General features: G+C 41.9%; 6 protein-coding genes across 6 annotated transcripts; 2 read left to right on the top strand and 4 right to left on the bottom strand.

The window, feature by feature from the left end:
- Nucleotides 1–135: 135 nt before the first annotated feature.
- Nucleotides 136–2,972, bottom strand: BCR41DRAFT_350966 (ArgK protein-domain-containing protein). The gene is made up of 11 exons (XM_022023714.1): nucleotides 2,838–2,972; nucleotides 2,430–2,594; nucleotides 1,903–2,225; nucleotides 1,678–1,798; nucleotides 1,579–1,583; nucleotides 1,388–1,427; nucleotides 1,206–1,284; nucleotides 1,070–1,112; nucleotides 698–934; nucleotides 473–555; nucleotides 136–313 (listed from the first exon to the last, which is right to left on the bottom strand). The coding sequence occupies exons 1-11, from the start codon at nucleotides 2,941–2,943 to the stop codon at nucleotides 178–180; spliced, it is 1,338 nt and encodes a 445-aa protein (XP_021882963.1). The 5' UTR covers nucleotides 2,944–2,972; the 3' UTR covers nucleotides 136–177.
- Nucleotides 2,973–3,427: 455 nt separating this feature from the next.
- BCR41DRAFT_350965 (hypothetical protein) lies at nucleotides 3,428–7,160 on the top strand. The gene has a single exon (XM_022023713.1). The coding sequence runs from the start codon at nucleotides 3,676–3,678 to the stop codon at nucleotides 7,051–7,053; it is 3,378 nt and encodes a 1,125-aa protein (XP_021882962.1). The 5' UTR covers nucleotides 3,428–3,675; the 3' UTR covers nucleotides 7,054–7,160.
- A 152-nt stretch (nucleotides 7,161–7,312) lies between these two features.
- On the bottom strand, nucleotides 7,313–9,965 carry BCR41DRAFT_350961 (P-loop containing nucleoside triphosphate hydrolase protein). Its single transcript, XM_022023712.1, has 7 exons — nucleotides 9,817–9,965; nucleotides 9,602–9,607; nucleotides 8,396–8,475; nucleotides 8,184–8,202; nucleotides 7,960–8,052; nucleotides 7,727–7,864; nucleotides 7,313–7,617 (listed from the first exon to the last, which is right to left on the bottom strand). The coding sequence occupies exons 1-7, from the start codon at nucleotides 9,925–9,927 to the stop codon at nucleotides 7,462–7,464; spliced, it is 603 nt and encodes a 200-aa protein (XP_021882961.1). The 5' UTR covers nucleotides 9,928–9,965; the 3' UTR covers nucleotides 7,313–7,461.
- A 3,938-nt stretch (nucleotides 9,966–13,903) lies between these two features.
- Nucleotides 13,904–16,894, bottom strand: BCR41DRAFT_334902 (Sec1-like protein; the record flags this gene model as incomplete). The annotated part of the gene is made up of 7 exons (XM_022021960.1): nucleotides 16,576–16,894; nucleotides 16,290–16,448; nucleotides 16,107–16,196; nucleotides 15,912–16,021; nucleotides 15,638–15,793; nucleotides 14,824–15,534; nucleotides 13,904–14,722 (listed from the first exon to the last, which is right to left on the bottom strand). Exons 1-7 carry the CDS (start codon nucleotides 16,862–16,864, stop codon nucleotides 13,904–13,906), a joined length of 2,334 nt encoding a protein of 777 aa, XP_021882960.1. The 5' UTR covers nucleotides 16,865–16,894.
- Nucleotides 16,895–17,267: 373 nt separating this feature from the next.
- Nucleotides 17,268–19,279, bottom strand: BCR41DRAFT_369630 (hypothetical protein; the record flags this gene model as incomplete). The annotated part of the gene is made up of 2 exons (XM_022026475.1): nucleotides 17,268–18,836; nucleotides 18,965–19,279. The coding sequence occupies 2 exons, from the start codon at nucleotides 19,277–19,279 to the stop codon at nucleotides 17,268–17,270; spliced, it is 1,884 nt and encodes a 627-aa protein (XP_021882959.1).
- A 2,238-nt stretch (nucleotides 19,280–21,517) lies between these two features.
- Nucleotides 21,518–23,861, top strand: BCR41DRAFT_377376 (hypothetical protein; the record flags this gene model as incomplete). Its single annotated transcript, XM_022027097.1, has 4 exons — nucleotides 21,518–21,648; nucleotides 21,787–21,874; nucleotides 21,982–22,945; nucleotides 23,044–23,861. The coding sequence occupies 4 exons, from the start codon at nucleotides 21,518–21,520 to the stop codon at nucleotides 23,859–23,861; spliced, it is 2,001 nt and encodes a 666-aa protein (XP_021882958.1).
- Nucleotides 23,862–24,146: the final 285 nt, after the last annotated feature.

Genomic DNA, 24,146 nt, shown 5'->3' with positions numbered 1-24,146 from the left:
TAAATGTATAAATGTGTAAATAAGCGTAATTCAGATGACTGTTTGTTGTTCCTGGTGCCTGGTACCTGGTGCCTGTGGAGTTTCTGTTATGTCTTAGCAATGTGTAATAGATAATTTTCTAATTTTAATTTTATTGTTGGTCTTTCTAGAACTTTGTACGTTTAGTTTTTTAGTCTCTCAAGATGAACTGTTCATGCCCTTCATGAACCGTTCTACAATTTGATGTGCTGCTGCGCCAGACATGACTTCGTTCTGAAGAACCTTGGATTCCAGTTCCTTGGCCAACTCTCGCACTTGTGCATCCTCATTGAGTCTAAGGGATATCATATTCATGTACGCGATAATGTCATAGTAACGAGACATAAAAAAAAAGAAGCTTTCAACGTTAGAAAGAAAGGCATCACTCTTTACTTGGCTGATCAACCTTATAGGCTAACCAGGTTATTCAACACCCTCCAATCGACTGACTTACAAGTCCAGCAATTCCGATGAAACTTGCCGCCACATCCAAATCTTACGTTGGTGACCTCGTTTCCGTTGTAGTTCTCCAGTCGACTATCAGTAGTGGCATGCCAAATATTAATAAGAATGTCTTCCATCACAGCCACTTTTTTTTTTACTTTACACAAGGTCGGTGGTTGGTGATGACATAAAAGTCTCTTTGCAAGTCTTTTTTTTTTTTTTTTTTTTTTTTTACCTCCATGATGTCAAAGTATTCCTTCATGGTACTCCATGCCTTGTCAATTCCGCCTTCAGGCCCACCCATCGACGACACACGAATTACTTTTGGTTTCCAATTTTCTGAAATGGCCTTGACAAACTTAAGGGCACTAGTGTACTCGATCTGAGCATTACGTGCAGAGTCTACTAATGCTCCATCTGATTTGTTGACAATTACTAAATCTGATAGTTCCATGATGCCCTTTTTCATACCCTAAAATAATGAGGATTATTATTATAAACACTCAGTTCCTTAGATATATAGATAGTAATAATAATGATAGGAAGAGAGAACACATCTTGAGTGACAAATTGAAAAGAACTGTTTGCCCACTTCTTTCCGCTTTACCTGAAGTTCATCTCCACCAGCTGGAGGAACCAAGAGAACAAACCTACCCTCAGTCAAAAAAACGATTAGCAAAAATAAAATCTTTATAGTATTCAAAAAAAAAAAAAAAAAAAAAAAAAAAATGCTTAATGCTTACATGTCAACAATGTCTGCAACCATGGTCTCAGATTGACCAACACCAACAGTCTCGACAAGACAAATGTCATATCCTGCCGCTAATATGTTAATCAGAGAAAAGAAAGAAAGGAAGAAGTTTACAGATCAGATGAAATATCTTTGCCTTTTTTTTTTTTTTTTTTTTTTTTTTTTTGTATTTACCTTCGCATAATGTAATTGCTTCTGTTGTGTTCCTAGCAACCTAAGAAAGGGAACAAAGACATCCAGGATAATCTTGCAACGCCTATTAATTTGTTTGGTTCCAACTCAACTATGTCATCTAAATGCTCTAATAGTTTAATGTATTTCTCTTTTTTTTTTTTTTTTTTTTTTTTTCTTTTTTGACAACATACACCTCCTACAGGGTGACGGGGGGATTAGCAATTAGACAATGGTCCATAGGATAAAAAAAAGATAAAAAATAAGAAACACTTTGTGATTGGTCTTCCTACCTAATGTTCCACGACTTGGTGATGGGCGGACATAGGCCATTGTGTTGCGTGAGAGCTCTGTCATTCTGGTTTTATCACCAAGGATAGATCCCCCTGTCCGTGCAGAAGATGGGTCCACAGCCTAAATTATTCCCCTCCACATACAAAAAAAAATCTTTTCAATTTTGCGCTTTTTTTTTTTTTTGCAAATTGATTTTTTTTTTTTTTTTTTTTTTTTTGAAATACCAAAACAGAGACACGGTGTCCGAGCGAAAGAAGATACATGCCAAAGGCTTCAATGAATGTTGATTTTCCAACGCCAGGAGGACCAGAGAGTCCAATTCTGTAGCTTTTTCCGAGTCGAATTGGTTGTTGCTTCTGTTGGTCATTTAATTTGGTTTCAGATGAGGTTGAGGATGATTCTACTGATAGTATGGCTTTATCATCCAAGGAAGGCGTTATGCTGGCAAGGGATGTACTCTGCTTTGAGGCAAGATTAGATTCACGTTCCAGGATCATAGAGAGGAGACGCTGCGCCTGAACACGGTGTTTGGGGTTGGAAGACTCAACTTTTTTTTTTTTTTTTTTTTGTTATTGATGGTGTTGTTAAAGATGTATCGTGCATTTCATATAGAACGAGTAAGTCTTATAAGATAAGAAGGATACAGGAACGAGACCGATCTTCACTTCCAGATTTTCATTGGCAAAAGCGAATTTCTCCCACGGTTCTCCTGATCAGAAATTTTTTTTTAAAATAAAAAAGAATTACTCACCAAGAGTGATTGCTCTTGCTAATGCATATCGGTCTCCATTGATCAATCCGGTGAGGAGTCCTTCAACAGAATCATCGCGTCGTTTGTGCTGTTGATCTATCGACGTTGTTGGAGTATTTTGTTCAATTGAAGTCGTCAGTCCACGTTGTGTATAGGATCGCGAGCCTTTAGTTTATTATTTTATCCGATCAATTGATTGATGGATTGATGGATTGATGGATTGATGGATTGATGGATTGATGGATTAATGAATAAGATGATTAAGGCAATATATGAACAGAGAAACATGGTTGAGGTTAGGTTATGGAGAAGTTATTTGTATCGGGGATATTGAAGGTAAAGAAATGAAAGAAAAAAAAAAAAAAAAAAAAAAAAAAGTAGTAGTAGTAGAAAGAGATAACAACTCACCTACAAGAGGATGCCAGGTGGGTCGTCTTCGGACCAGGGATAAATGACGTTGTTTCAAAGCAAAAAAAGCCCTTGTAGAGGCAGCGGTGGCCTTGAAGGATGACATGGATCGAATGAGATGAAGTGAATGTGTTGATGTGTAAAAGAAGATTGTGTGAGAACAAATAAAATTTGACACATTGGATGGGCAAGACTTGTTCGTGCGTGTCCTTGCCAAATCCAAATGTCAATGACTGCACTTTTTATTTTATTTTATAGTGTAATCAATAGTACTGATGGTACTGATGCAATGGTGGACAGACATGACATGGTAATGAATCTATCCCATTCTGAACAACTCATACACAGCCAACGTCAATTAAATTACGTTTACGAATAGAAAGAAGCTTGGCCGTTCTCTTGTACCATTTTCCCTCCAAAAAATCTTCTTTCCTTTCCTTCCTTCCTTCCTTCCTTCATTACTACTCTCTTTCTCTTTCTTTCTTTCTTCCTCTTCCACTTTACACTCGTTCCTTCAACCCTCTGCCTCTACTTTTTTTTTTTTTTTTTTTTTTTTTTTGCCAAAATCAGAATAATAAAAAATAAAAGAACAAAACGCCCATATTTTGTGTTCTGTACCGAAAATAACACTTTTATCTTTTTCTGTTTTTGTTCCGCCTCACTTTTCTCACTTTTCTCTTTTCTCTTTTCTCTTTTCCTTTCCTTTTCCTTTTTTCCTTTTCCTTTTTTCCTTTTCCTTTTAATCATTAACGTTTCAGGATAAATCATTGCCTCTCCGTCTCTTTCTCTCTTTCTCTCTTTCTCTCTTTCTCTCTTTACCATCTCATAGATACCTGTCATGACCAATTCTCTTCCTTCTCCTTCTCCTTCTCCTCCTCTTCCTCCTCAACAAACGCATGACTCTGTCCATGCACCTTCAAGACCACAGGACCAGCAAATCCAAGGAGACCTTTCAAGATTATCGTTAGACTATCAACAACATCAACATCAACAACAACAACAGCAACCTCTCCCTCTTCCCAGAATCTCATTCGACCAACCCTCTCCTCCTCAAACCTCTATGGAGCAGCCACCACCTTACTCCTTCTCTCTCCCTGTTGGAAACTATGTGCCCATTCCCATTTCCGGAACCCCTAACTCAGCCTATTCTTTCCCCATAGAGGAACATCTTTTCCAGATTCAGGAACTAATGGCTCCCCCACAACCTGTTGCAACATCAAAATCAACAACTTCAATACGCTCCTCCATTTATAACTATGCTTATGGGTCGAGCTCAGTAGGGGCAAACACCGGAGGAGGAGTAGTAGTAGTAGGAGGGGGAGTAGGAGGAGTAGGGATAGGGATAGGGATAGGACCAGGATCAGGACCAGGACCAGGACCAGGAGTGGGAGCTGGAGAATCTGCACAGCCAACACCAACATCAACGCCACCACCACAGCCCCATAATTATCAATTCATCTGCGCCAATCCCATGCACGATCAACAATACCTTCTTGTCGGCTCTACAAGCGCTCTACACTCCATCGACTTGACTTTACCTGCTGAGAAACAAAGTATCCGTACTCATATCCAAGGCCTTGCCTTTAAAGAAATTCATTGTCTCGAAGATATTGGCCTGATTGTTGTGATTGCTGGACGTAATGCCCGTGTACGCTGTTACGATTATGATTCGATCAAGAAGCTGGTTTCGTATGGTCATTCCAAAGAAGGTCATAATCGTATTGTTGAAGGCGGAAGACTCGGAGCGATGAAGAACATGATCCAGTTGCGAGTCGAGACCGCCTTCCAAAAGGATGAAAACCACCATAATCCGCATGGAGACAACAACAGCCCTAACACGAGCCCTAAGAGCCACATGACCGCAACCAATGCCAGTGGTACCAATGGCCGTATTCTCAAGGGTTCCTCCGCTGCCTCCCCAGTCTCCTCCTCCACCTCTTCAACAGCTTTATCTTATCCTCCACAGTTGCCGCCATCATCACATCATCATCATCAGCACACCCGTAGTATCGATAGATCCTCATTGTTATCACCTCCTGCTCGAATGAATAATAACTCGGGCGGAGCATTCGACGAAAAGGGGCTCGATCATGATGCGTTCTCCTACAAGAAAAACAAACAAAGACCGTTGAGTTTTGGTGGATTAGCTTCGTTGGCTCATGAACACGTCATGAAGAAGAGTCAACAACAGCAACACCAACAACAGGCCGCCTCTACCCCTGTTTCCCCGAGCACAGGTGCTGGAAGTGGCTTCGGTGTAACCAAAAACAAACGCTTTTCTCAAATGGCATCCTATCTGAGTCAGGCTGCCGTCAACTCCAACATGGCTGCTCATGTCACTAGCGGTCAAGATGCACCCTCTGAGGAAGCAATCTCTTGGGCATGGGATTTTACAAAACTGAAGCAGACAAAGGATGTCTTAAGCATCGATTTCCATTATACCTACTCAACTGTTTACATGACCATCCTTTCCAAGAACGGGATTGATATCTATTGTCGACCCAAGTTTGCTCGTGGTCTTAAAGCAGCTTCTTGGTCAGCTGTCTCTTCCTCTTCTAATGCTGAAACCTCTGGGCGACCCAGATCAAGCTCTTTAATCAATGGTTCTGTCGGAGGTACCGGGGGTGCTGGCGGGATGGTCACTGCAGCATCATATAACAGCAACAACTATGGATATGCAGGATCTCGCGATGATCAGAGTAACAACAATCCGTATGAGTGGAGGCATTACAAAGAGTTTTATCACCCAGAGGCGCCCAGTTTTATGACGGTCGTCAAGAGTCCACAGGATGTGACAGACATTGTTTTAGGGAAGGGACCCCGGGCATGGATCGTCAACGTCGATACCATGTCCGTCACAGACATTCACAAGCCTGAGACCAGTAGTGGTGGCATCCTTCACGGAATTGGAAAGCGATTGGGCTTCCGAAGCAGCAGTAATACCAATGGTGGTAACAGCTGCAGTGGCGGAAGCGGTAGTGGCAGCAGTGGCGGTAGTGGTGGCAACGCACTTTGGTATTCGTTTGAGAAAATCCCTTTTGATGTGCCTCCTCATATTCTTTATCCTGAAGCGACTACAGGGTTGTATGGTGGCAATAGAAACAATGGCAGTCATAGCAATAGGGACTCGAAGGAGCAGTACAGCACTTTTGCACCAGAGCAATCGCCGTCATCCGTCTCTACTTCAGCAGCAAAGCCTATCCTATCAATGGATGCAGGTCGACGATCCCACGATGATATCATCCAGCGACCCTGTGATCAGCTGAGCATTCACCAACAGCAATTAGAGGAACAAGAGCGGGCAGAAGCTGATGCACTGGCATTAAAGGCCCTGCAACTATTGCAACTTCAAGCATCCGCCCCCGAACCTTCGTTTGGATCATCCTCCACCTCACCTTGCTCTTCCTCCTCTTCCTCGGCATCTATCAATTGGGCTCAACAGCAACAGCAGCAGCAGGCACCATCTAGCAACAATAACAATGCTTCTATTAATCCTACAGCTGCCATCACCACGACAAACCATCCACTTTTCAAGTCTCCTAAAAAGACCCGGATGGTGACCTCAGATGAGGTCCTGAACATGGCTTTCAATCAACGGACAATGAATCAACTCTTCTTGGCCACCTGTGGATCCCAGTCTCGGATCGTTGACATCCATGGCAAACCCCAGTCATCCGTCATCCTCGATTGGGAATCATTCCCTCCTCAAAAGATTGATTTTTTGAAGACACCACAAGATATTTATGTCGTTGGGTTTGAAAAAACGTCAATTGTCATATTTTCGTTGTCAAAAGGCAGTAAAGTCAAGGAGATCACAAAGAAGGATCTTGTTACGGCTGCAGACGCCATGGCAGCGGCAGCGGCAGCGGCAACAGCAACAGCATCGAACACTCATGTCGCTAATTCTACAACAACTAATCACAATATAGATAAAACAACAGGAGGTGGAGAAGGTGGGTCTGGAATACCGGCGATCCCATCTGTTCCTGCAGCAACAAGCATCCAAAATAGTCAAAATAACAATAATAGCTCTACCAGCCACGGCGGTGGTTCCAATTCAAGCCCGTCCATCAAGTTCTTGGGCAGAGATAACGTTGCAGATGACTCGTTGGGGATCTTTTTCAGCTATTGTCATCCCAGAAATGGTATCTCAATCTGCAAGCTCGGTCTTGTCCCCTTGGTACGAGATGATCTTGAGTTGATTGGATATTATTGAACGTCCATCATTGATCTCCAGTAGAATTTTAGACTTTTTTTTTCTGAGAGAAATAGATACCCGCACCCGCTCACTTTTTTTAAGTGCATCATACAATAAATAGATCGATCTTTTTTTTCTTTTTTCTTTTTTTTTTTTAATACCGTAGTTGTAAAGTTGTAAAATGTTCAGTCTGAGGATTATACATTCATTTTTTTTTTTTTGTCTGTTTTTACTACTCATAAATCATCCTTATTTTCCTTGTATAGTTTTGTCAGTAGTCTCTTCAAAACTTGATTTTTTTTTTTTCCATCACCCTTTTCCTATTCAAGTGATGTACTATGCTGTGATATGTTGTGTTGTGCTTCGCTGTACCGTGTCGTGCTGTGCCGTAGTATGTTAAGAACGCGTTGCGCTATGCATAATTCTTTACAGGATAACACAGCACCCGCTTTCTTGAGACTGATTGCCTTGCGTCAATGCTCCACGTGTTGCTGCTTCGAACACGTCGTCCACACCATCACCTGTCAATGCACTACATTCTAAATGGTTCCGTGCTCCAATCTCTTGTGCTACACGCTCGGCCTAAAAAAAAAAAGAAAGCAAATTTAGCTTGAGTCCCAAAAAGGATCGTGGAATAGGATGGGCTTTTTCAAAAAAAAAAAAAAAAAAAAAAAAAAAAAAAAAGGCTTACTTCAGCTGTGGTGACAAATCGAGTGGTCTTAGGCTGTTCCGTATTGGCTGCTTGTTCATATTCATCTCTTAAATCCTTCTTCATTCCGACGAGGATAACAGGTGTATCGGGACAATATACTTGAACTTCTTGAATCCACTATATTAGATTGAACATCCGACAACCAGTATCTACGTTAGTATAGGGATAAAGCTCTTTCTCTCTTCTACTAGGTCATGTTGATGAGGACGAACCTTCGACGTGACGTTATCTAGAGAGTCAGGCGTGTCAACAGAGTACCCAATGAGAATGACATGTGCTTTGGTATAAGAGAGTGGTCGGAGCCGCTATCGTCGCCAACAGGCAAAGGTCGTTTTCCATTCCACACACAAAAAATGAAAGAGTTAATGTGTGTAATAATAGGTATGATACATTCTTAGAGTTAATCATGCGAAATAACGCAGAATCCACCATGTACCTCATATGCTTCTTGTCCACTATCAGCAAGCAGTACAAAGAGAGGAGCAGAGGTAAATAAAAAAAAAGTTCAGTAAAAGCGTTAATGTTTTTGTTGCTGCAGTCCATTATATTTATCATTGCTGTTATTGTCTTCTTCCTTTCTTTGGCATACAGAGCAATAAGCAGTTGAGCGAAGCAAGTCATTTGACTCTAATTTCTGTATACACGTACGCTGTATCCCATAGTGCTAACTGTACAGGCTTTCCATCAATTTTGACATCCGTTACAAAGTTCTCAAAAACAGTCGGATTCTATTCATTGAGCATCAACAAGGGAGAATCGTATCATAAGTTCCTGGTATGGAAAAAAATAAAACGATTTTCATAACCTTATTCTTACAATCCTTTGTTACTTACATAGTCCTATCAATGAGAGATCCATTTGGCGCCGTGTTCATGCAGGAGGGTCAGATACAAGACAATATATATCAAAAGTTTCCGTGGCATCATAGAGTATGGGGGGTGATGGTTAGATTTAGGCGTCTTGTAATATTGGTACTGAAGGTAATAGTACTAAAATTGCGCCTATGGCGTTTTTTTTTTTTTTGCTCGCCGCCACATCCGCTTCTGTGTATCCAAAGAATTTCTAAAAATATGTATGCTGCTGCACTGTAATTATAGATGGCAGCTCCTCGGTGGGAAAACTGGAATACAAACGACAGACAATGGAGCAGAAGGATAGCATGCTCAAGTACACACCGACACATCCTAGTTAAATATCTCTGTCCATGTTTATTTTCGTCCACTTTTAGTAAGGATGTCCAAGTTTGAGGATGCGTTCTGACCAAATCTTTTTTTCATTCTTTGATTACATAACCTCCCTTACACCCAACAGAAAAGGCAACACAATAGTTGAGCTCGACATATCATCCAGAATATGGATTGGACTGACTCCTCCCCGCAAAGGCATTGATTCTTATGTTTCTTATATTTCTTATACACTCATACATCTGCTTTTTTTTTTTTTTTTTTTTTGATCCCTCGGAGCCCTTCCAATCTTGTCATTTTGATTATAAACTCCAAAAAAAGAAAAAAAAAAGAGGCAGTGTGTTTGATAAGTCCTCATTCAAAGTAGAAAACCCAAAAAAAAAAAAAAAAAAAAAAAAAAGGTACAGCCTTCATTGGATGCACTGCCTCAATCTGACTGTCCACCTGGTCCACCTGCTGCCTTGCCAAAGAAGGAATGTTCCATGTGTTGCTCGGTCATCCAAAGATCCGCCGGTTATTGCAGCAAAGACCCCAAGCACTGTTGTTGCTGTCACTTGAGATTACTCTCATAATTAGTCGTTCCATTTTTTTATTCTCCTGTTTCCGGTCAAGTCACAGGATATTATTATTGCGCTACTGCAAAAAGCAGCCAAGAAGCTGTTAGGTGGGAATAGTTTAAGAATATGTTGCTTGTTGATGCTACTACTTTCTTTTATTCGTTAGCCATTACTGGGTGGTGGTGGAGGAAGAGCGAACAATTGAAGTTATTCCTTCCTCTCCTTCTGTGAGCTTGAAAAGGAATGACTCCCCATTGTAAGGGAGAGTGATATAGCATGGAATGAAAAAGAAAGGAAACAAGAAAAGTCAAGCTTTGAACAAACTCACCTTTGGGAAGTATCCTAGCGTGAATACGGACAACAATGAGGTTTTCCCACAAGCTCCATCTCCAACAATGACCAACTTCCGGCGGACAATATCCTTGTCTTTAGAGGCCATAACGGTTATTTATAGTTGCTAATTAGGTGGCAATGACTTTTTTTTAAAAAAAAAAAAAAAAAAAAAAAAAAAAAAGTTGATTGTGTGATTTTGTGGTGAGAGGTCCGTTTGTGTGAAATGTCGCACAGAATTGACTTTTTTGTTTGAGTTGAGCAAAGGATGACGAGCTGGTGAATAGGGAACAGACAGAGATAACAAGTGGTGCACAGAACCCGGTTGTTGATAAATTAAGAGTAGAAACAAAGAACCAATGGATGGGAGTAATGACAAGGATGAAAAGCTTCATGAAGAATGAAGAATGGAGAAAGAGTAAATAAAAGGAACAATGCCGACACAATAAAAAAAGGAGCCGGCCGCACTACACTGCTGCACACCAATAGTTCTCCTGGACAAGGAAAAAAAAATGATGAAACTGTCGTTTTGAATGTGATAATTTTTTTTGTGAGTGAGCATTAACGAATTGATAGGAAGGATGCTTCTCAATATCCGAATGTGTTGACAGACGATGACGCTTGATGATGATGGGAAAGAGACAACAAAAGGAGTGAAGAAGAAAAAAGGGAGGTGGAGGAGTCGGTATTTTGGATGACGAAAAGGCGGAATAAATGAAGCTTATCAAAAATATGTTGATTGCATTCTTCATCAACAAAGACCAGAGCAAAGAGACAATAACGGCAAAGTATCCGTTTGTATTAAGCTTACAGCCATGAACATGAACATGAAGAAAAGGGATGAATGCAACATGTATGTGGGTGTGTAAAAGAGTCCATGACTGACATGAGGAGAGGACATTGGGGAATATGTTGTGCCATGGTCGTAACAAGCCATGGTAATCTTTACTCTTTATCTACATGAAGTAGCTGGCATAGAGGATGGTGGCGTGAGAGGATGACAATAACATTGTGAAGCATGTGAAGCATGGAAGTTACAGTGTGGCTGTGGGTGCAAAAGCAAAGTGATGCAATGAGAGCCAAAAAGCAAAAAGTACGAATTGTGAGAGAGAGAGAGAGAGAGAGAGAGTGCAAGAGTGTAGTGGTCTCACCTTTGAAGAAATAAAGGAATGAATAGAAAGTAGGAATGAATTGAATGGATTGATGGAAGTAATAATGACAGGGGAGAGAGAATAGAGAGAATAGAGAGGAATAGGGAAGAAAGAAAGAAAGAGAGAAAGAGAAGGAAGAGGAGAGCGCAATGAGTTTTGGTGGAATGATTAGGGGAATGAGAAAAATAGGGTGCACAATTATTCCTTTTCCTACACTCGTGTCATCTGCAGTCCTTCAGTTACTGAAATATCCACAAAGACACAGCATTCAGAAAGCACATGCGCTCTTTAAGCATGACCATATCATTTCAAAACAATATAAACTGCATTATGGTTGTAATACAATAGTACGAATAAATGTTTATTGATTGCACAAGATTGTTACAGTTAATGATCTGTTTAATACATTGCATGTATTTCCATGGCGACAGTGACCCCAATGCACTGGGCTCCTTCCAAGCTTCTTCATGTTCATTGTACCTATCCTTCCTACATTCTGAAACCACAAACACATACACACACAAGGACATGTCCCAAATCAATTGAATCGGCCCTCTTTCTGACGCTTTGCTGGCAACCTCAGTGATACAATTCAGACAATTGAGTTTACTTTCAATGTGGTTTGTTCTTTCTTTTTAGCCCACAGAATGCCCTTGTCTACTTTGTTCCTTTCTCCCTCTCCCTTTTACTCTTTCTTTCTTTCTTTTTTCCTTTTGTCTTACCACTCGATACTCGTATTCTTTTAATTAATCTTGAAGTTACGCATATAGTTCATTTTTAGAGAGAGGTATTAAGGGAAAGTAGCAACATCTTCCCGCACACTGACTAAGATGTGGATCATTACTACGACCTGCTATTAGGACTGCCTTCGCCAGCCCTTTCCAAGGTGGCAACGATACTTGATTTTCTGTTGTTGCTTGATACGATCGAGCTTACCACCATCAATGTAAGGCTATGCATGATATTGACTTTTTTTTTTTTTTTTTTTTTTTATCCATCAATGTTTAGTATTTGACGGCTTTGTGATGGATGTTAAGATTGGTGACAAGCACGTTGGTGCAATTGGCACAGCGATATACCAATCATGTCAAATAGGTAGAAAGAAGGGCAACAACAACGACATCCTTCTGTGTATGTCGCTTAGACAAGAAGCATATAAGGTACATGGTAGATTCTTGCGTCATTTCTCATAATTGACTCTTAATACCTTTTTATGTTTTTTATGTTCGCAACGATCTTAGCTGTTGGTGACGACAGCGGCTTCGACCACACTCTTATACCAAAGCACATGTCATCCTCATTGGATACTCTATTGACATGTCTGACTCTCTTGATAACATTACATCAAAGGCTCGTCTTCATCAACATGGTCCAGTAGGGCAGAGAGAAAGGACTTTATTCCTATATTGAAGTTGATAGTACTGACTGAATGTTCAAGAAGTAGTGGTTTCAAGAAGTGCAAGTGTATTATCCCACTTCGCCTGCTATTTTCATCGGAATGGAACAATAAATATGAATAATCAGCCAACACTAGATATGCTCTTGGCTCGAGAAGCAGTCTTCAAGGCGCCTCATCCTGGATCGTCATCACAGCATCTACTAGATTATCATGTCCTGAGAAGTGTGTCTTCACAGTTGTCGATAACTCTTAAAATACCCGGCCGAGACCCATTTATTTTATTTTATTTTACTTTTTTTTTTTTTTTTTTTTTTTTTTTTTTAAAAAAAAAAAGGAATCCTCAGAAGTATCCAAAGCCGCGCTTACTTCCTACTCGTAAGCGCCCTTATGACTATATGGAGCGCTTTTGATAGTACCACACGAGCCTGAATTGCTTGGATTAATCTCATACCACACACCAAGCACTGGGGCTTCCTGACCTGTTTCGGCAGAGAGAACAATTACTTGACTTGGCAGTACATGCATCCGAGTACAGAAGAGGGTTTGAATAGAACAGCAAAGACAGACACCACAGAATTCTCAAAAGTAGCCGAAAGAAAGGTAATCAGTTTGAATTTCTCATTCCGTAGTTTAGGAGCCGTACAAAATAACTAATATCTCCTTACCAAGGCAGAGGAAGCCTTTTCACTTACCTGCTTTCTTTTACTTTTATGACCGGAGATGGAGCGAAGTGGAGGGAGGGACAGGAAATGTGGAGGAAGCCTCTTCCTTCTGAGCTCAGCTTCTTGTCAAAAGGCCGCCCCTTCAAGATAGCCATGATGACATTACGATCCTTCATGGCAATGACCTTATATAATAGGAAGAACGGAAGGGGCCAAGCTATGTATGGTAAAGCATGTATGAAAGAGATGAGTTGAAAGCCATATTTCTTCACATTCCTTCTTAATCAATTCTCTAAACGCACTCATATCTTATTTTATGGCCCGGATTTTTTTATCGAGTGTTGGCTGATTATTCATATTTATCGTTCCATTCCGATGAAAATAGCAGGCGAAGTGGGATAATACACTTGCACTTCTTGAAACCACTACTTCTTGAACATTCAGTCAGTACTATCAACTTCAATATAGGAATAAAGTCCTTTCTCTCTGCCCTACTGGACCATGTTGATGAAGACGAGCCTTTGATGTAATGTTATCAAGAGAGTCAGACATGTCAATAGAGTACCCAATGAGGATGACATGTGCTTTGGTATAAGAGTGTGGTCGAAGCCGCTGTCGTCACCAACAGCTAAGATCGTTGCGAACATAAAAAAATATGCGTATATTAAAGAGCCTAAATAGACATTATCCATTGCACGATTATACACCTCCTCCTGGTAGACCCTTAGTTATATGGAGAAATGGTATCCTCATTTACCGCTATTCTCTACCTCTTTTTATTTTGTTAAAATGATTATTATTTCACTTTGATACTTCATGTTCCTTGCTTGCCAATTAAAAAGTCTATACTTTATTAAAACCAAAGAATGTTATTTAGATAAAACCAAACATGCGTCCCTTCTTCTTTTCAGCAGATGGCTCAGCAGCTTGAGCTTGCATGGGCGGAGGCGCAGGGGATCGAGGCGGTGGGACTGCATGAGGAGTAGGCGGGGCAACGAAGCGGCCAGAGGCATCCTTCTGAATGGTCCTCATACCGCCAGGAGCTTGTCCGCCGCCGGATCTGTGATCCGGTGTGATGGGTCGATGAGGTGAAGATGACGGTGGTGGTCCTGGTCCTGGTCGACCTGGAGCTGAGTTTGGAGGAGTGGGTCCTGATCTAGGTGGCTGAGAGGAAGGTCCTGGCCCTGGTCGTTGGGGTGAGTGGCCGTGTGCCAATGCCGAGGCCGGAGGTGCTGGGGCTTTGTACGGTGGAATGATGGGTAGTGTGGGCTTTGGTGGCCCTCTGGCCAAGTATCGAAGGTTATAAATAAATTGCCTTGGTGTGATTATATGAGTCGAACCGATGATGATGTCACGTCCCATTGATTGACAGAGCTCATACATGGCACGGATCTCAGAGTAAGTTACTCCTCCTGCAACGAAAACTAAGAGACGTGATCCTTTCACGTTTGGCTTCCTTGTTTCCCATGCTGGCTGAGGTGTCTTGCGGAGTGATCTACTAGCCTCGCTTGAATCTGTAGGCGCCTCTGTGGTATATGGAAAAAGGGTGGGGTCTAAAGAACCATTGATATGATCCTCCACAACCCTTTTTAACTTTGTAATATATCGTGACAGGTCATAAGGCTGTTCCTCGTCCTCTGCTCTTTTTCGAGGATAGAATGGCTTCCTTTTTGTCCTTGGTTTTGAGCCACCCTATGAATTAAAAAGATTCAATTAGACTTTTTTTTTTTTTTTTTTTTTTTGACTCCTTAGTATTGCTCGTTCCTGTGATCCATTATAATATTTATTCTTACTCTTTCTACATTAACGCCAAGCAATCCTAGATTCTGAATAGCTTCTGCATTTCCTTCCGAGATCTTGGCATGTTCAAACAGCAGCTCGCGATCCTCTGCGCGCAGACCTTCGCGACAAATCATGTACAACATCAGCAACCGGATTTTATCCATGGTGCTGACTTGAGGGTCATCCAGGAACGGTACCATTTCTGCAAGAACCTGCTTTGGCAAGTGGCCATCTACAGTCTCTCCTGTGGCAAGTTGTTGTTCCACGAGTCCAAGTTCGTTGATCTTGAACTTTTCAAAGATCTTCATACATTCCTTTGCCATATGAATATGAGTAGAGTACTTGGCCTTCATATCTTGATACTTTGGGAGATTGGCAAGTTGATCCTTCATATTTCTGAGGCTCGCCACTTTATCTTTATCACCCCTTAGGGCCTCGTTCTCTTCCACAAATTTGTTGAATTTTGCAGTCAATGTGCTGGCTGTTTCCACAATGTGTGCGTGACGGATATCCATGAAGACTTCATCCGATTCATCAATCACAACTGACACTGATTCCATGTCGCCTGCTGCGTTCTCGATCTCGTATGTGTATTTTGTGCCATCCTCAATCGGCAAAAGATCATTAGCCATTGCTTGATATGTGAATTCATGTACAATAGCTGCAATTGGATCAATTGATCTATCCAGGATTAGCAGCGTCCCTTGGCCTTGTGACTTTCCCTATTATTGACAAGTATAATCCAATCATTAGCAAATCCGTTCAAGCTACCTTTTCCAACGAACTCGCGGTTGAATGTTGATAAAGTGGAGTTAGAAGACATACTGCCATTTCTGGGTTGGATCTGACGTAAGCTTCAAGCTCGGTTTGAAGCAGCATTGCCAACTTCATAGATTGGGTTCTCCTCCCGTCTAAAGTTTCTGGGGGGCGAAAGTATCTGATAGATGGAAAGTCGCCAAATGTTGCAATTACTGAAACGAGCTAGAATGTTGGAATGACAAAAAATTAGTTAAAATGCTTTGATGTTTTTTAACAGGCAACAATGTTTTTTTTTTAAAAAAAAAAAAAAAAAAAAAAAAAAAACGCTGCAAACCCGTACTTGTTTTGAAATTGCATCCAGTTCAGCCGGTAGATCCAGTTTTTTTGATGGAGAGTATAATGTATAGAAACTGGATGGTGACTCAAATGAAAATACTCGCGATTCAATAGCTGTGTCGATTGGTAATTAATGTTAGGCATTGGCGTCTAGTAACATGGTTTTACAAAGACACCAAGATTTATCAGAAGATGGTACCTGTAAAGTCAATAAACAACTCCTTGAGCGACTTGATGTATTTTGAGACTGATGATTTTGTAAGGCGATCAAATAATCTGTCCTCAAGAGCTATAAAGAAAAAAAAGCGTGAGATATAAGAGCAAATTGTGAAGCAAATCAAACTTTCAACGCAAAAGAGATCAACTATCGAGAAGCACATACGAGCTGTGAAGAGGACATGAGCAGCTTTATATTTGCCTGTTGGACTATCTATAGGATAGTCGTCCATAAGGCGTTGGACAGACTCCATGCAAGGCGTCAGTAGATACAAAGCTTCGAGCGAAGTATATGCCTGACGGTTGCTCTCCAGCATCTCAACCACTGAGCAAAATAAAAGCAGAGATAAAATTAAAAAGGCAGAGAGACAAGGAGACAAGGAGAGAATGGAGTGAGTAACGTTATGCGTGAATTTTACAAAGCTTCTGAATCACTAGATGGACTTGCTTACATGTGACATTCCGGTCCATAATGTCGAACATCTTGCATGCACTGAGGACAATCTTGTTTGTTTTTGCATCCAAAACAACAATCTTGTATCGCTCTGGAGGTTGAACAGAGTCGATGGTGTCCATGATACCTGTTGAAATGTCATTAGCAAACAATATACAGCCAAAAGGCAACAGAAGAATGGAAGAGGAAGAGAGGGAAGAAAGAGATTGAGAGAGACGAATAAGGGAAGCATAAATTGCATTTCTTATATTCATACAATAGAACGAGATGAATTGAAATGCATGCATGCATGCATGCTTTTAGGGTCCGAGCGAGACATTTTAAAAACTGTCTTACGGTCATGGAGCGACTTGATGACAGAAGTCATGGCGACAGTGATGAAATGGGTATTTTATTAAAAGGGCTGTTTTGGTGAAGTCTAAATGAACAGGATATGTGAAAGTTGAGGGAGAGAAAGAGAAAGAATGAGAGTTAAAGATGAGAGGTTGACCCCTTTCCCCCAGGATTTGTGGAACACACACTGGATGGGATTGTTTCTAAAAATTAACAGTAGGTTTGCAAATAAGGTTGAATTTTCATTTGCAGAAAACTGTGGATGTCTGTTTCATAATTGAACATTTGTTCCCATTATTATTTTTGTTTTTAATGAGAGAGAATGGATAGGGTCATAACTATTCTATATGTGCATAATCAACCTGCTTTGGATCGGGGGAGAGAGGACATCTGTTTCATCAAATCCTGCTTGATCAGATCTTGCAACAGGAAAGGCGTCTTTGAACCCAGTAAGAGTGATGAAGTTGCTGGCAAGGGTGCACTGATCACCGCCATTGACTGTGTCTTCTTTTTGGAGCCGTGCTTAAATAGTTGTTTAATGAAGCCTAGACCATCAGACGATCGTCCGTTCTCTTTGTTATTGTTCTCTTGCAAAAACATCTTCTTGCGTTCCTCATATTGCTGATATTCAATCAACTTCTGATTGTCTGAACTAGATAAAGACGTTGAAATTGGTAGCGATGGTGGGGGCTGTGGCCTGGACGGTGCAAGAAGGGGTGATTGAACAATTGGGATTGGATCAGATTTTGTTATTCGAGAACAGGTAGCGAGTCCACCATATACAGATGATGTTTCATCACCAGACAACTGAGTGTAAGGTGGGGGTGGAAGAGACGAATGCATGCACAGAGAGGAGGCAGAAGGTGCGACTGCAAGGTAGGGTTGCTCTTCATCTACGCCCGACACAAACGCTTCGGTCTTTTCAGGTGGATATACTCCGGAGGATGAGCTGGATGGTAAGGACAAAGATACTGGGGCATGTGTGCTGGCTACTGACATCGCCACGAGTCCGGTATGAGGTGGTGTTTCTGGCGGCGCAGGAAAGTCTGAAAGGTGGGGTAATGATCCACTACCAACAGTTTGGGGTACAGTCATAGGCTCAACCTGGTACTGATAGCCATGATAAGATTCTGGTTTCGGATAGCGTGCAGACCGGACGATGGGTGCCGAATGACTCAGCCTAGGGCTACTACTGCCAATATGCTGGCTACTCTGTTGGTTTTCAGGTGAATAGTTGTGAATGTGAATGTGAATATGATTATGGATATGGGTCTGAGATGCAGACTGTGAAGGGAAATTTTTTTCCGAGGCGGATCGTGCCAGATTTTGCTGAGTATAGTTGTCTTTGCGGATAGGTTGCTGTTGGTTGTATTGATGAACTAAGTTACTCTGGCTTTCATCATATTCGGCTTTACTATAGTTCGTCCCTGACGAAACGTTGCGATTGTTCAATATAGGTTGTGAATGGCTCTGGAGGCGTTGACGGTCTCCAGCAGCAGGCGGATTCTGAGAAGAAAATTGCTGATGTAGACGAGAGCTCTCATCATCAGCTGCTTCAGAGATAGAGGACACTAGGGATGATGGAGGAAGTGTGGAACGCAGTGGCGATTGCTGCGCTGGCTTGAAGGTAAACAGTGAGTCTTCTTTTGTGGATAAACCTACAGACCAGTCAACATCAAACACAGTCGAGAGGTAGGACTGCAGTGCAATGGGCAGCTCCATTGAGACAGGGCGTGGTAGTGGCACATGGCTGGAGCGTAAGAACTGGGGTCGCCTGCGAGAGGTCACGACTGAGGCGGCGGCGGCGGCTGAAGGGGACAGGATGGGCTCGTCTGCCCAGTCTAGACCGAAAGTTGTAGCAGCGTCTTCAAAGAACTCTTCACGAGACGAAGAGGACGAACAATCATGATCATAATTGTATTCTTGCTGCAAAAATCAAGTTTTTTTTTTTTTTTTTTTAGAAAAAAGTGAGAAGACTGTTTTTTCCCTTGGCTTGGACAGTGCATTAGAAATGAAAAGTCGAGCACATATCAGAGTATAAATAAACTACGAACCTCAAAGTCGGAGTGGTCAATGCTCACTGCTGAATGAGTGTTCTCTGCCCAGTGATCCTGGCTGTCGACAGAAGATTCCTCATTCCATTCAAGGGGTTGTAGCTGATAGAGGAATGTCAGGAAGTTCTTGAGAAGGATACGTCGCTCGATTGAAAGAGATCTAGAGGAATAAATCTGGTCATTGAGTTTTGCGCTAGATATATGAATAAGGTGTATGGGCGTGCGTGACTTGAGACTGAAGTCAGGCCGCGTAAGCGATGGCGGGACAGTGTCGAAGCGACGGAACTGTGCAGGGGATGCGGACGCCATAACCATACTTCAATCAGTCATACGCCCTCAAGTGGACGAAAAGAGAAGGAAAGGTGCAGGAGCGGATGTCGAGAGGATGATGAGACAACGGTTGACTAACGATTATTCAGATGTATGTGTCTGAAGAGAAGGATACGAACAAAGAATGCGGTGTGTTCTGATGCGGATATGTGTATAAGGAGCGGAAGAAAGAAAGGCTTAGGTTGGGTTTACAGGAATAGGTCGAGGAAGAGAGTAATTGAAGGAAAGAAGAAATGAAGGTGTAGGAAAGCAGTAAGCAGACAAGTGAAGCTGGACTAAGGAGCTTGAGGAGAGGATAGCGTCTAAGGCAGAGGTAGAGGAAGGGTAGGAGGAGCGAACAAGAGGGATAAGAGCGAGCAAGAGGAGAAAGAAGAGCGGGCGAGAGGGAGCCAAAAAAGACGAGGTTAAATGCGAGGTTAGTGAGTGAGATGTTGAAAGTGAATAAAATGATAGACTGAATAGGATTTAAAAGTGTAGAGTGTTAGCAAGTGCAAATGATTGAAAGGATGGAGGATGGGTTCAAATGGCCATGATTCGAGCAATGTACTGATGAGAACATGCAACAGTGGATGCAAAATGAGCGTGATGAATGAAAGATGAATAAAAGAGGTCGAGTGAGAAAAATAAAAAAAGCTCTCGTGCCTGGACTTAAAAAAAAAAAAAAAAAAAATGGTACGCCACACCAAGCGCACAAGGCAAGTGGATTTATTTTTTTCATTTTGATTTTGATTTTCCACAGACACACAGCTGAGGTGCAATTGAAAGAGGTCCCCTGTCCGATCCAAGTCTGTATTCTCGATCGATTGAATTAGTTTAAATGTATAATGGGACATCTGAATTATGAGATTATGAGAAATGAAGGTTGGTCACACACAGATTATTTAACTGAATAAATTGCATTTGTAGAAGGAGCCAATCGACATGGGACGCCCTCCTTTTTTTAAAAAAGAGCAAGGGGATAATAAAGCAACAGAAAAAAGAAACACATCCAAATCAAATATCAATACCTTTGTGTTAATCTTTTAACAGCGACAGCAATAACCAAACGAACAGCCAGAGTGGAGAAAGAGGGAGGCGGGATTGGAGAAAGTACTACAAACATAAACAGCAACACAAACAACAAAGAAATGTCGACCCATGGACACAAAAATACTCTTTCTTGTGTAGGCGAACATCCGAACCCGAGAAACCACCCGAAATCTGATAAGTCCACGGAGCATCCAGAAATGTTTTAGGTGCGACCTTACCGATGCAGCCATCAGCTTGAGTTCCAATCACCACATACTATCATAGCTCACCCAAGGTTGCTCTGTGCATAAAATGCTTGTGAACCTAGCCAGCGTTCAGGACTAGAAGGCCTATCCATTGTCTCGTATGCTGTTTTAACTTCCGCATCGAACATTTGTAGCATATCCTTTTAGCCATCCTATTCGCCCTGCTGCTAATCTGTAATGCTCACTCTTGGTGTTGGCCATTTTTTAGAAAGCGTCGTTGAATCTAGCAGTCTGGTTAGGAGAGATTTATTCTCAATAGACTCGAAAATCCACCCAAGTAAAAAATCATGAAGTGAAAGATTGAAAAAGGAGAAAGAGTGTGAGCCATGCCATGCATCTTTGAGTCAAGTCTCCCTGATCAGCAACACCAAAATAAAAATAAGGAGCAAATTGTCAACCGTTAAATGTCATCACATCAGATCGTCACGAGCAGCCAAAGACAAAAAGGCAAGATTGTCCCGAACTCTGGCCAGGGACAGTCACACCATGTGTCGTAGATGGATGCAGCGCGCTCGAGTTTATCAATCAAGATGACCAGATGTCCGAAACAATGTGATGAATCCGATATCACATTTAAAAAAAAACATAGAAAAGTAACAGATCGTCCAATTCTTCTCCCTAATCTACTTTTTTTCTTCTTCTTTTCCTACTTCTCCATCCTCACTTCCTCTCTCCCTCTCTTCCTCTCTTTCATCTTTAATTCTTTTTTTATTTTATTTTATTTTATTTTGTTTTTTTTTCAGTTTTATTCAAGTTTATCAAGGATTCCATTTTAATTATTCTTAATATAAAAGCCCATAATTCAGCCATGTTCAGAATCAAAACACAATCGCTCCTCAGGAGCCATCCACTCTCAGGGGTTGGTTCACTATACAGCAATAGCCCCTTTCGTAGCTCACCCACATTCAAGAGAATGCTTGCTACTACTACAGCATTTCAGCCACAAAACATGATCGAGAAAATTGCACAACGATATGCAGTAGATTTGGCGCCAAACCACACCGTCAAGAGTGGGGATTTTGTCACCATCCGTCCAGAACATATTTTGACCCACGACAACACCGGCGCTGTCATCTCCAAGTAAGTCTTTGATATCCATATTAGTCAAAGCAAAAGAAATAAAATCTTGTCATGACTGGATATTTCTCACCCAATCAAGATGCGAGACGATTCTTAATGTTTGATTATCATTTATCATTTTTTTTTTTTTTTTTGTAGATTCAAGAGCATTGGGGCAGCGCAATTTAGGAATCCTAAGCAGCCCGTCTTTGCATTGGATCATGATGTCCAAAATAAAAGCGAAAAGGTTTGTGTCTAAATTGAAAAAGCATTCAACTTTGTCTCATGCTCATGGTTATCTAGTCAAGTTTGAATACATATCAAGAGATTGACTTATCTCATGCCGATGTATAGAATCTTGCAAAGTATGCAACAATTGAGGCGTTCGCAGGTGAAAATAGGGTCGACTTTTATCCAGCGGGACGTGGTATTGGCCACCAAGTCATGGTGGAAGAAGGATATGCCTTTCCTGGAACACTTACGGTCGCTTCAGACTCACACTCCAACATGTACGGTGGCATTGGAGCATTAGGGACACCCATCGTCCGCACAGATGCAGCGGCAATTTGGGCCACTGGCCAGACCTGGTGGCAGGTACCTCCTGTGGTTAAGGTGGAACTTAAGAACAAGTTGGCCCCCGGAGTCACTGGAAAGGATGTTATCATCACACTCTGTTCTGTCTTCAATAAGGACGAGGTCCTTAACACTGCCATCGAGTTTACAGGCGAAGGTGTAAAGTCGTTAGGAATTGAGGATCGACTTGCGATCGCCAATATGACCACAGAGTGGGGTGCTCTCGCTGGTGTCTTCCCAATTGATGATGTCACTCGTGCATATTACGAGAAGCGCATCCATGTTCTGGAGCGTACTCGATTCACCAACAAGAACATCAAACCAGTACCAACTGGTCAGCCCTTTGTTCATCCACGAGTCAATAAGGAGAGGATCGAGCAAGTCTTCAAAGACAAGTTTGCGCCAGATGAAGGAGCTTTCTATTCCAAGCACCTGACACTGGATCTAGCCACAGTTTCACCATACATTTCTGGACCTAATTCAGTAAAGGCGGCTCAGCCGGTGCAGGATTTGAAGGACGTCAAGATTAATAAGGCTTACCTTGTCTCTTGTGTAAACTCACGTGCGAGCGATTTACGTCAGGCTGCAGCAGTTGTGCGTGGCAAGAAGATTGCGGATGGTGTCGAGTTTTACATTGCTGCCGCTAGTAGTGAGGTACAAGCTGAGGTAGAGGAGAGTGGAGACTGGCAGGCGCTCATGAATGCTGGCGCTATTGCCTTACCCGCGGGTTGCGGACCATGTGTTGGTAGGTCTTCTTTTTGTCTGACTTCACAGCTGCATTTTCATACCAATAGTCAACTAAGGCCAAAAACATTCACTTTTATATTTTATACCATTATTAAGGTCTGGGAACAGGGCTCTTACAGGATGGTGAAATCGGCATCTCTGCCACAAACCGTAACTTTAAGGGCCGTATGGGGTCACCGAAAGCGCTTGCTTATCTCGCTTCTCCAGCCGTAGTGGCAGCCTCTGCAATTTCTGGAAAGATTGTTTCTCCTGCGTCATTGGAGACCAGTTCGGTTCCTGTTCCCGCTACCAGTTTGACGACGTTGTCAAGCCAAAAGCAGACTTCTGCAGATGACATCTCGGAGGAGACAATTCCCAACTTTCCTCCTCAACTGACTGGCGAACTCTTGTTCTGCCCTGCTGACAATCTCAATACAGATGGAATTTATCCAGGCAAATATACTTATCAGGATGACATTGGACCTGAGACAATGCGCAAAGTTGTGATGGAAAACTATGACACTAACTTTGCTAGCATCGTCAAGCCTAGTGACATTCTTATCGGTGGATTCAACTTTGGTACAGGATCAAGTCGTGAACAAGCTGCAACAGCATTGTTATCCGCCGGAATCAAGCTTCTTATTGCAGGCTCCTTCTCTGAGACTTTCAAGCGCAATTCTATCAATAACGGACTTTTGCTCATGGAAAGTCCAGAGTTAGTCCGTGATCTCGCCAAGGTTCGTGGCACAACCAAGTTAACGGATCGTACTGGCTGGAAGGCCACTGTATCGCTAGCGAGTGGCAAGGTTCAAGTTAGCTGCGAGGGTGAAGAGGACCGTATCTACAGAGTTGGTGGTCTTGGCAAGAGCATTCAGGAGTTGTGGGTGGCAGGGGGTCTTGAGGGCTGGGTCAAGGAGCGTATCCGTCAGAACTAGATTTTTCATTCATTCTCATAGATAGTCATTGTTCAATTGCATTGCATTCAACAATCACAGTGCCCTTTCTTTAGACACAGCTTTTCTGAGCAAAGATCAGAGATATTCCATTTACAATGTGACTCAATTGTTGTTGATAATATTGATTTTCAGGTTTTGCATTTTTACTTCTGCAGGGCCAATTAAATCGCAATTTGCTTTGTCGAACCATGGTCCTTTTGCCCACCTTCGAAGATGGTGATTGGTATTAATTGACATGAATTGATATGAATTGATTTGAAGGCT

Source organism: Lobosporangium transversale (genome assembly GCF_002105155.1).
Source record: "Lobosporangium transversale strain NRRL 3116 chromosome Unknown BCR41scaffold_12, whole genome shotgun sequence".
Lineage (NCBI taxonomy): Eukaryota > Fungi > Mortierellomycota > Mortierellomycetes > Mortierellales > Mortierellaceae > Lobosporangium > Lobosporangium transversale.
Note: the sequence above shows the minus strand (reverse complement) of the source record. Positions and strands in the feature narration are given on the sequence as shown.